At 37.9% G+C, this 12,071-nt stretch overlaps 1 protein-coding gene across 1 annotated transcript in view; it reads right to left on the reverse strand.

Annotated features, from left to right (window-relative positions):
* Positions 1 to 12,071, reverse strand: part of VPS53 (VPS53 subunit of GARP complex) — a 212,940-nt gene that overhangs the window by 106,303 nt on the left and 94,566 nt on the right. Inside the window, exons 12-13 of the mRNA XM_089668435.1 lie at positions 4,025 to 4,126; positions 2,795 to 2,889 (exon numbers count right to left, since the gene is read on the reverse strand). Of these exons, the coding sequence (XP_089524561.1) occupies positions 2,795 to 2,889; positions 4,025 to 4,126 (197 nt within the window). The remainder of the gene's footprint in view (positions 1 to 2,794; positions 2,890 to 4,024; positions 4,127 to 12,071) is intronic.

Consider the following 12,071-nt stretch of genomic DNA (forward strand, 5'->3'; position numbering starts at 1 on the left):
GGTCAACATTCGAGTCTATTCATCCTCCATCGTAGCACCCCCCAGATCATTATACCATTTAGCAGTGTCAAAATGAAGGGTGTGTGTAGCTGATGTAGACGAGAGGGAGTATACCAAGGTAATAACACCTAGGCCCCCTGATTTATTCAAGAAGGCTCCCTCAAAGTCTGTGGATAAGGAGAGATTTGTTTTTTTTCATAAGTTTGTTGCTGTAAGAAGTGTTTCATTTTCAAGAATCGGAAAATGTCACTGGGGTCAGGTGTGTATTTGTCCTTAAGAGTTCATGCTCAAGTCCGTCAAAAAGTGAGAAGTATATGACACATTGGAACAAATTGTTCAAGGTTTGTGGAGAAGCCAAGCCTGAATGAAATTTGGAATTAGCCAATACTGAGAGCAGAGTATGTGATGAGGTCAGATTACGAGTATATTTTTAGACTGTCCCAAAGCCTTAAGCCAGCCATAGACGGAGCGATTTTTTTCCTTCCAACCACAGGTTGCAAGAAAGTAAAATCACTTGATTCCCCCATCAACACCGTCAGTGTTGATGGGGGAATTCTTCTGGCGGAAAACACAGTGATTACTGCTAGCAACTATAATAGCCACTGGCAATAAATGCATGTAAAATCCGACAGGCTGGTTGTACCCAATTTGATTGGTACATTCAGCCTGCTCCATAGATGGTTCAAATCTTGGCCAGTTCAACAAGGACCGAAATTCAAACCGTCTGGCCAGCTTTAGAGTGTGCATGGTAATAAGGCATGTAGGGGGGCTCTTTTTATATGAGACAGCCACATAAGATTCCTTATTGAGACAAGGCCACAAGAATATGCTTTTAAAGAGACCCACAAGGGAACTCCTGTGGGCGATTGCTATTGCACCAGTTGCATAAGTTTAGCTACTTGATAATATATACTTTGATTAAAAGATTTATTGAACAGTTTTAACTTGAAATGTCACTTGGAAAACAATGAAATTGGTGGGTTTAGTTCTTCTTTAATGTGCATTGCAATAACAGCAGTAAAATGCAATTTGCAGTAGTCTGGCTGCAACCTAAGGTTCCTTTATTGAATTCATGCAAAGAATTCAGGCTGCACGGAAGGCAAATACAAATAGGATATTCACCAACACACTAACAAGTTAATTTGCCACCAATAATAACATACTCAAATATAAAAGTAAATGAGTATGCCCAGGTGATTGGTTGGTGTTACCTTAAAATCATAGTGTACCGGTATGGAATTGGCTTTATAAATAATATCTTTGTGTGAAATGCATTTTGGCTTTTTATTTCATGACCAGCTGGAAACCTTTGATTAGCTTTAAGTGTGTGTGCTAGAACCTGGCATTCCTTTGAGTTGGTCATGATCGCCTTTGAACAGGTGAGTAAGCTTGGCAGGCATTGATCCAGCACTGGGGCCCAGCACACGGTGGCCTGCTCCCTGTGCAGCAAAGCTTTGATATGATGGTTTAAAGTACATTTATTTTAAAAAGCATCTCCTAGATTTCTCTAGGTTAGGAAAGATAGTTGTGATGTGTAAACATGATTGTCATCAAATCTTAACTGCACCTTTTCATCATATTACTGCCGAGCTCACTCTCGGTCTTCACAAGACTGAGATTGAGCTCTGCAGTCACTTTTGCAGCATTTCTTTTCTTATTCCGGGTCACAGTCCTGCGCAATGTCCTTCTGTATATTTCGGTCAGCTGACCATGTCGACTGCGCTTATGCTTATCAGACAACGTTTTCCTGGAAACTGTTTATGCCGTCATAACCTTTGATACTGTACCTCACGAGACACAGCAAATAAATTGTCAACTTCAGTCACAAAGGCACCAGTTAAGTGGGCACCAACAATTTACCCTCTTTGAAGCTCAGTAAGCTATGACATGCCTCCGCATTACTAGCAGCACACTCCCTGAATGACAAAAGTATGGCTTGCCACCTGTTAGCTAGGTGTCTAATTACACAGTGGAAGCAAAAAAATGTTGATGTTATATCACTTTCGATTTTAACACAAAATATCTTGTTACTCTCACACCTGCAAATCATGTAGTGTTTCAATATTTTTTGTCTAACCCATTATATATATATATATACACACATATATATATATATATATATATATATATATACACACACACACACACGCATCTCAATAAAGTAAAATATCAAAAAGCTAATTTATTTCAGTAATTCAATTCAAAAAGTGAAACGCATACACTATATAGATTGATTACACAAGTGATATATTTCAAGCATTACTTTTAATTTTGATGATTATGGCTTACAGCTAGTGAAAACCCAAAATTCAGTATCTCAAAAAAATTTAATATTGTGACACAGGTCAATATTGTAGAATTATGGTGTCACACTCTAATCAGCTAATTAACTCAAAACATCTGTAAAGGTTTCCTGAGCCTTTAAATAATCTCTCAGTATGGTTCAGTAGATTACACAATCATGGGGAAGACTGCTGACTTAACAGTTGTCCAGAAGCCTGGTCATTGACACCCTCCACAAGGGTGACCTGCTGCTGGTCCAGTCCTACTGCTGGTAGCCTGTCAAACTCGAGGAGAGACTGGCAGAAGCTCCTTAATGTGATCGGTGGATCTTCTGTCTTACTTTGATGTGTGGAATTTAAGTGGGTAAAAATGCCCTAAAATTGACATCTTTGAAAAGCTCAATTTGAAGATATGTATATACAAACACACCAGATATATATCTACCTATAAATTCTAAATAGAAAAGAGTGAAATAAATAACCATGTAAATAAAGGAAGTAAGACCACTCACTTGTCTTGTGACTCGATGTACACATATAGATGGGGCTCAAAACACTTAGAAATTATGCCATGGAAGGGATTCTCTGGTACTTTCGGCTTCTTTGGCTGCAAAGAATACATAGTAGCTTGAAACAAAAGGTTCAGTCACCGAATCTTCATAATTATATTTCTTTAGTGCATTGACTGTAATTCTTTAGGCATTCCCCTGACCTGCTTATGAGCAGTTTGGATTCAACACTGAAAAAGTGATCTTAATATTTAGAGCTTTAAAATATTTCCTTTAAACTGTGCACATCATAGAAGGCATATCTGTACTTTCTGTTCATGAACATGCTTTAACAGCCTACTCAAAAAGGCTATCTAATGAGCCATTTAAAAAAAAAAATTTGGTGCTAAAAACAAAGAGCTTGGCATGGATTGTGAAAGGGGGTTTCTTTATTTTTAATGCCAGCTTCTCTTCTTTTACATTCTGCTGCAGAGGGGAAATGCTGACAATAGAGGAGTCATAACTGTTAAGGAAGCGGAGGGTGCTGGCTCCTTAACAACCATCAATTCACTGGTTGTTAAGGACTCCAGCAGCTGCCAGCGTTAAAATACCGCACATTTTCACTACTAAAATACCACATCACTCCAAGAAATAGCAGATGTGATATTTTATTGCTTTTTTTGTGAAATGATAAAACTTTTTTTTTAAAAACGCTACGAGCAATTTTACAGTTGATCCTAAAGAGGTAGACACTGTTTCATGATTTGAGACCAGTATCCTTTGTTAATTGTGAGCCTGACAAAAAAGACTGCATTGCTGGAAATACTTCTGGTTTGCTGGCCTATCCACTAATTATATATATATATATATATATATATATATATATATATATATATCTATATATACACATACACACACATATATACAGTATATAAAAATAAACAAACACTGTATGTGGGTGGAGCTGCTTTTTATTTTTGCTGTCCTTCAGATCAATGTATCTGTCACATTATGTTTGCTCATTGACAATGACTGTGATTGTCTCTCTGTCTGTGTTACTATATTTGCCAGGACCCACCAATATGTTGGTCATCATGATGAGTGTCTAGTTTGAAAGAATGCAAGAAAACTGATCATAACAAGCGACTGTTTTACATATGCCAATTTCAGAAAGAGCAGTGAAGCTGGTATATTTCAACATTTTGAAGCATAGCCTACTCAAACCTAAACAATGAACTAATCCACAGAACTCACCTTATCAAGGTCACCATCTCTTTCGAGAGCTGACTCATCTCCTATGTTGTCATCATCTAGGAAGGGATTGGTAGAAACTGGAGCTTGGGGCTCTGGCTTTTTCTTAAAACAGAAAAGAAAAAAAATATATGTTTAATCTTTTGACCTGTCCAAAAGTTTATATCAAGCTAATGGATTAAATATGCAATGTTTATGAATAGGGCAGAAATTATAAACACACAAGAACACAAGAATCTAGTATCTTGTTGTGCTACATTGTGGTATTTCCGTTTTTACTCTTCTGGGTTTGAACGCAACTTCATAATAAACCCAGCTCTAAATAAACACTTAATACACATGCTAGATAAGGTTTTAGTGCATATACCCTTGGTCCCAAACCTGACAGTCTTACTGTGTGGCCCTTGGGGCTTTTGCAGATAAGAGTCAGTTTTCATGGTTACCAAAAGTGTGCGTAAGGGAAATAAAATTATTTTTTAAAAATAAAGTGCCCCTGTCCCCCTGTTCTTGCGTGCAAAGGCAAAAACACAAGTCGGTCCCGCACGCATGCATGCAAACACCAATAATCCGATACATGTGAGATACGCCGCAAATGTCAGATCATGGGCAGTAATTCTAGCACCAGACCTCCTCTGTAAATCTAGAGTGGTAATCTGTAATGGCTTTTAAAGCATCGCCTATGGATAGTAAAATGTATGTCTTTTTCCTGTCCCGTTCATCTCTTTTCTGTATTCTTTTTTTCCTCTGGTCTTTTATAATGTACAGTGGCTTGAAAAAGTATTCATACCCATTGAAATTTTCCACATTTTGTCATGTTACTACCAAAAACGTAATTGTATTTTTATTGGGATTGTATTCAAGGCACTGTATCTTAATAATGAAAATATCAAATTTTAAGAGGGCTGCAGAGAGCACAAATGTGAAAACATTAATTTGTAAAATCGGCTGTACTAGCAGTGATCACTAGCAGACTCATGTATTGTGTCTCCAATCTATGTCTGTCTACTGAAGCATGTTCCTATGTCTCCAAGAAGTCCATATCAAGTGAGTCAACTACCACTGGTACATATAGGAGGTGACTTACTAAATCTGGTGCAGCTATGCATAGTAACCAATCAGCTTCCAGGTTTTATTGTCAAAGCTTAACTGAACAAGCTGAAGTTAGAAGCTGAATGGTTACTATGCACAGCTGCACCAGACTCTGAGTGCTCCAGTTTTAGTAAATATCCCATAGTATATTATATGCTCTCTTAGGAAAAAGTTTGTTTGTAATCTTTGTAAATTTGTGTTTTTACACTTCTGTATCATGCTGGCTTCAGATAAGCGTTCACTGTCCTACTTTGCGCTTGCTTGGGCACGGACAAAATGTCCTTGTATGCACTGTGAACTTCTAATCTGCTCTCTCCTATCATATTTAATTTTGATTGTAGTTTTTGGAAAAAAAAATTTGCTAGGGAGGCAGGATTATACAGCTGTTGTTTCTCATTTAGGAGAAGTATTGTGTGAAACCCACGCCACTCTGCAAGTCAACTTTTACTGATGCTTTAGTACAGTTTTCAGCATTAAATATTTTACAAAAGTGTTATTAACCAACAGAAACTATTTAAAGTACATTAATAGCGATAAAATAAAATAACTGAATATATATATAATTTAATATAATGATTCAAGAACCAAATAAGTTTAAAAGAAGAGTGCCACCGTGCAAGCTGGTTAAGCAATATTGGAGAGCTCAAGTGACTGGTTGTTGCCTTTTGCTTTATGGTATGATTCCCAGCCCCTTATGCTAAATTAACATAGCACCCCTCTCCACTACATACTTACCTCTTGCATGGCAGTAGCAGACTCCTATGCTATTTACATCCTGGATGCAGGAATCTTGTCTGGCACTGGGCAAATCTGTGCAAATTCCTCCATGAACAGATATATCTCCATAGTAGAGATGAATTCATGTTCATATAGGGTGGATACACAGGAATGGCTGGGGGGGCAATGAAGATTTCTGCACATAGGATGTGAACACCACAAGAGGCCAACGCTGTTACTCAGACATGTGGATGAACTGGGGTGGGGAGTCTAGGATATATTAGTTTAGGGAGCCATGGAGATTTTAAAAAGAGAAGATGTAGTTGTCCCTTAACGTCAAGTTGTATGTACATTAACATATCTGTGGTGAACACTGGAATTAAAGGAAACCTGTGCTGAGATCATGCTCGTTGCCAAATTGTGATACTGACCATACACAGATTTATTTCATAAGCCTGCACAAAATAAATCTAACAGATTCCTCCATCCACACTACCAACGCAGATGGATGAATCTTCCCTGCCAGGACTACTCTATTCTGACAGACCAATTAGATGCAAGTGCTGTTCTTCCAGCAATTTTCAGACAGGCACTTTTGACAAAAATAAATTGAACAATCGAACTTGTTGAGTGGAGCAGTTCCGGCAGGGTTATTGACTGCCAGCAGGAATTGGCCAAAATTCGAGCAGTATTCAGCCAGCTTTACAAGCTTTACAAAGTTTAGTACTTTCTGAACCACTGACTTGCATCAAATATACAGCCAATGAAGTCAGAATTCCTGACGTGTATATTTGTTCTGGGTTGGTGACTGGAAAATATTAAAGCTGGACTCCATGCAGATATTAAAAAAACATCAAATAACTTAGTTATGTGCTTTATAAACATAACTGAATTCATTTTTTATGCAACTAGTCTAAATAACCGAATCTCACTTTATTTAAGTGTCCTTGTACAGCAGAACTCAGAATGAAAGAGGGATAGATAGTACATAGGGCTAATCAAGTGTCCTGATTTTACATATGATGTCAAGGAACATGATGAGAGTAAAGAGAATATCTCAACAGCCTGTTGCTGCTCCTTCATAGTCAAATCACAGGCTGGGAACAGAGAGGTAACCCTGATTGTGTTGAACAGCTATAGAGTAACCTCAGGTCATCAGGCTGGCTTTGCCGTTTGGCACAGGTGAGTAAATCTCAGGACTGGATGGATGGAAATAAACCACCATTGGTAAGTGAGACAGCTCATATACAGGTATTTATTGGTTTGCCTTGAATGTATTTTATGCCACTGAATCAGTGCAACAGTCAGGCAACTAACATTTTAGAAGAAAAGGTCAGCAGCGGCAATCTTCATATTTTCTATGCACAGGTTTGCTTTAAACAATAATTATCATTTGGTAAAACATTTGTGTAAACAATGTTTTACCTAATAGAAAAAGAGAATAGAATTTCACAAATATAGTGTGTGTGTGTGTGTGTCTGCTTCTCTGATTAATGCTGTCCTTGCCTGACCTGTCCGGTTAGGTGTACAGCCACTTCTTCGTAGGTTTGCAGTTGTGCCATAATCTTTCCATTTTCAGTTGATGGATTGAACAGTGCTCCGTGAGATGTTCAAAGCTTGGGATTTTTTTTTTTCATAACCTAACCCTGCTTTACACTTCTCCATAACTTTATCACCTGACCTGTCTGGTGTGTTCCTTGGCCTTCATGATGCTGTTTATTCACTGAAGCAGGTCATACATGGGTCGAATTCTGAAAGTATTTTCTTTTGAAAATCGTTTAAGAATTTTTGCTCTAATTTCACACCATTAGTGGTCCACAGCAACAGCCAATTTTCGAGCGACCAGGCATGTTGGAATTTTTTTTAAAATGAACAAATTTCTAATCAATGATGGGAGACTTATGTAAGAAATGTAATTGAAAAAGAAATTAGCATGAGCTTTGACCTGGATAGAAAATAAAATTCTTGGCCATGAAAATTCTTTTCTGTAGCAACATAAGGTCAAATTAAAGGCTTGATTCGTGGAAGTTTGAAATCAATGATGGTACCATCGGATTAAAAAAAACGCACAAAATTTCCGATATTCTAAAGAAAATTCGTATGGAATTCAACCTATGTATGTCCTGCATTATGTTCTCTAACAAACCTCTGAGGGCTTCACAGAACAGTTGTATTTATACTGAGATTAAATTACACGCAGGTGGACTCTATTTACTACTTAGGTGACTTTTGAAGGCAATTGGTTTCACTAGATTTTAAGTCTGCCATACATGGGTCAAATTCCAAGAGAATTTTGTTTCGAAAATATTTTCTAAGAATTTTCGCACCATTAATGGGTCTCAGAAACGGACGATTTTCATGTGACCATCGACCTGGAAAGAAAAGAAAATTCTTGGCCAAGAAAAAAATATACGGGGCTGAATACACATGCACGCCACACTTTTCAGGTTTTTATTTGTAAAATTTTTCAAAAACCATTTATCATTTCCCTTCCACTTCATAATTAAGTACCACTTTGTGTTGGTCTATCACATAAAACCTCAATAAAATACATTTATGGTCGTAACATGACTAAATGTGGAAAATGTCAAGGGGTATGAATACTTTTTCAAGGGTGTGTGTGATTAAAAAATAATAGACCTGGAACTCAACCACACACCGTATAACATATAAATTAAGGAGAACCTGGTGACATTTTGGCTAAATATGACTGAATAGGCCCTGTTATTAAATAGGCGTCTCAATAATAAAAATTAAAAGTCTGCCTTTTTTCTAGAGGAATTGTGTTGGCTGTGTTTTGACCCTTTCTAATGTCCTTGGATGAACCAGCATGCTCTGCACAAAGATAATGAAAAGCACACGTGAATATATTGCATTCTGTAAATTAGAAGCGCATTTGTAAGCTGAATAAAATATAGCAATGATAATATGTAAACTGATGTCTTGCCAAAGACATTAAGTCAATGTAGTAATGGGTTACTTGTGTACTAGTTTATTAAAGAAGCCAGCTTGTTAGAACAAAATCAAGATTGGGAACACAGAAACAAAGGTGCTCCACAATCCCATTTAGATATTGAACACTCTGTCCCATGCACTAAGGCTACTTTACCCAGAAATCTGCAAGGTGCATCCTCTGAAGCTACTAGAAAGGGACAACTCTACTTTCAAAACATCGGTACCTTTGCAGGCACTTTGACTTGCGTCAACACTAGCTCATAGAATAAGATCCTATTAAAGCAGCCGAACGGATATTCACCACTATTATTCTGAAATTGAACAATTATATATGGAATTACAATGGCCAGCCTTACATAGTATTTCAGCTGATGCAAAGGTATCATAGTAAGTCAAAATGAAGAAGGATTTCAGATTACTTTATATTAAATAGTTAAATATCTTGTATAATTGCATTGTATTCATGCGGGCAAAATTTAACTCTTACCCCTGCCAACTGGAGTTAAAGTGGAACTTTAGTCAGAAAATTAAGTCCTGCCAAATCACTTCAGGCTGGCCCCTTTTGCAGGTATAACTATGTAAAACATTAAAAATAAATGCTTATACTGTTTAAAATCCGGTAATACACTGTCTCACTCTGCTCGGCACATGCTCAGTTGCTCTCTATTTTTTGGCACTGTGTGAAAAATCAGCGCCACTAGAGACCGATCTGCTGACAGCATAAAGATTTACTGCTGCTCAGGGGCTCTGGTTTTCAGCAAAATGGCAGCCTCCCACAAGAAGAAACAGGAGAAATGTTGGAGGCAGTTTACAGCACAGACTCATTTTGGTAGCATAATTATTAATGTGGAATGTATGTTCCTTGAAAAAGGACATTTTTTAATTGCTGTTATAGGTTGTTGTGAGAAAAGTTCCACTTTAGGGCACGGCATATATAATATTTTAGCCGTTATTTTAAAAGTGGCATTATCAACATCTTCAATCGAGTATTTTAAAATGCTTACTTGTGCCCCTGAACTTGCTAGCAAAATTTGGCTAGTCAGTTTTCTCCCATGTCAAAGCAGTCTCCTCTTCTAGAAATGTATTCGGTACCATCTGTACTTGTCCAATTACTCCACCTCTCCCCTCACTTACCTACATCACTTTTTACCTAGTCAAATAATAAAATAAAATCCCAGAACCAGCTCTAATGTTTAAACATAAAATAAAAATAAAAAGAGAAGCTGCCCACACATACTCATATAAATGTGCTCAAAGCCATAAACAATGACAGTGCCGCGCTTTCCTGTAAATACACACCAAATTGACCTCAAATTCTCAGCCAAAAATAAATATATATATATACACACACACAAACACCAAAATATGACAAATAAGAAGTCACATTTGTTTGATAAGTCCTTTTCAATCTTTCTTCTTAAAATCACCTTATGGCTACTTCTATAACTCCATGTCTTCTTTATATTAACATGTGCACCTCCACCACCAACACATGAGATGTGCCCTCACATACTGCAACATCTATCTTTTTCCATTCTTCAAGAATGACCTCTTTAAGAGCCTGGATGCTGGATGGAGAGTGATGCTCAACTTGCCTCTTCAGAATACCCCATGGGTGTTCGACTGGGTTCAGATCAGAGACATACTTGGCTACTGAATCACTTTCACCCAGTTCTTCTTCAAAAATGCAACAGTGGCCTTAGATGTGTGTTTTGAAACATTGTCATGTTGGAAAAGTGCATGATGACCAAGGGCACGGAGTGATGGTAGCAGCTTCTCTTTCAATAAAGAGCAGAACATCCGTGAATTCATGATACCATCAATGAAATGCAGCTCCATTTCAGACACTGCCACCACCCTGTTTCACTGCAGGCACCATGCATTTTTCTTTGTACTCCTCTACCGTTTTGAAGCCATCAGTTCCAAAAACATTTATCTTGGTCTCATTACTCCACAGTGCATTAGTCTTCTTTTTCAGCATGAGCCATGGAAAATTCTAGATGGGCTTTTTTGTGCAAGAGCTTTAGGAGAGGCTTCCTTTGTGGACGTCACCATGCATGCTATTCTTCTGCAGTGTATGCCGTATTGTGTCACGGGAAACCATCACCCCAGTTTGGCTTTCTACTTCTTTAGCTAACTGCAGTGAACTTGCATGGTGATTTTCTTCAACCATTCTCATCAGAAGACACCCCTGTCAAGGTGTTAACTTATGTGGATGGACTGGACATCTCTGTGAGATGGTTGCAGTTCCATCTTTGATAAATTTTTGTATCACTTTTGCTACAGTATTCTGACTGATAAGTAAAGCTTTGTGATCTTCGTGTAGCCTTTACGTATCTTGTGTAAAGTAATTATTTTCTTTCTCAGGCCTTGTGACATTTCTCTTCCACGTGGTGCCATTGCTGACAGAATGAAATGGGAAGGGGTTTTCTTTGTTACGTAACGACCTTTTATAATCAACTGACTGCTGGACACCTGTTTAGTGAATAATTAGACTCACCTGTAGTTGAATTCTTGTTAATTAGGATTTTGTTGTCTAAAATCTAGCTTTGCTCCTAAGAATTTCATTGGGGTGCATTCATTTTTGCAACACCGTCTAGAATGAATTTGTGAGGAATTTTTTTTTTTTTGTGTGGGCAATGAACAAACCTTGTTTGCAATCAATGGCCCACATGTATTTTGTGTGTGTGTGCGTGTCTATATCAGGGGTGGCCAACCTGCGGCTCTCCAGCTGCTGCAGGACTACAAGTTCCATCATGCCTCTGCAAGTCAGTAACTTCCCATCTTTGCAATGCCTCATGGGAAATGTAGTTCCACAACAGCTGGAGAGCCACAGGTTAGCCACCCCTGGTCTATATAGTTATATATTTTTTAGTGTCGTTGTTTATACTTTTTATCTAGCACTGTAGCTGGAGGAGGAGAGAAGAGGAATACTATAGAGCCGGATGTGCTGGGACTGCTGAGATCGCATCCATTATGGTGGTGTCCAACAGAGGTTTTGGATGTTTATACAAGGGAGGCTTTTACAGATAAATAACATGTATAAAATTATATTAAATAACCTCTGGTAAGATGGCTGTTGAAATGAATGGTGTGGCAAGATGGTCTTTTTAAAAGCCTTGACCATACAGGAACTCTTATCAGATAGTGAGATAGCACAAGTCTTAGGCCTCATGCACACAGCTGCGGTTTTCAGGCATTTTTTTCTACAGCCAGTAAACTCCCCAGCATGTTATCCTATGTGTCCATGTACAGATAGGCTTTTAGCAGCATTTTGTTTGGCATGGGC

Source organism: Staurois parvus, unplaced genomic scaffold (genome assembly GCF_062004578.1).
Source record: "Staurois parvus isolate SC_StPar_1 unplaced genomic scaffold, SC_StPar_1.0 ptg000058l, whole genome shotgun sequence".
NCBI lineage: Eukaryota > Metazoa > Chordata > Amphibia > Anura > Ranidae > Staurois > Staurois parvus.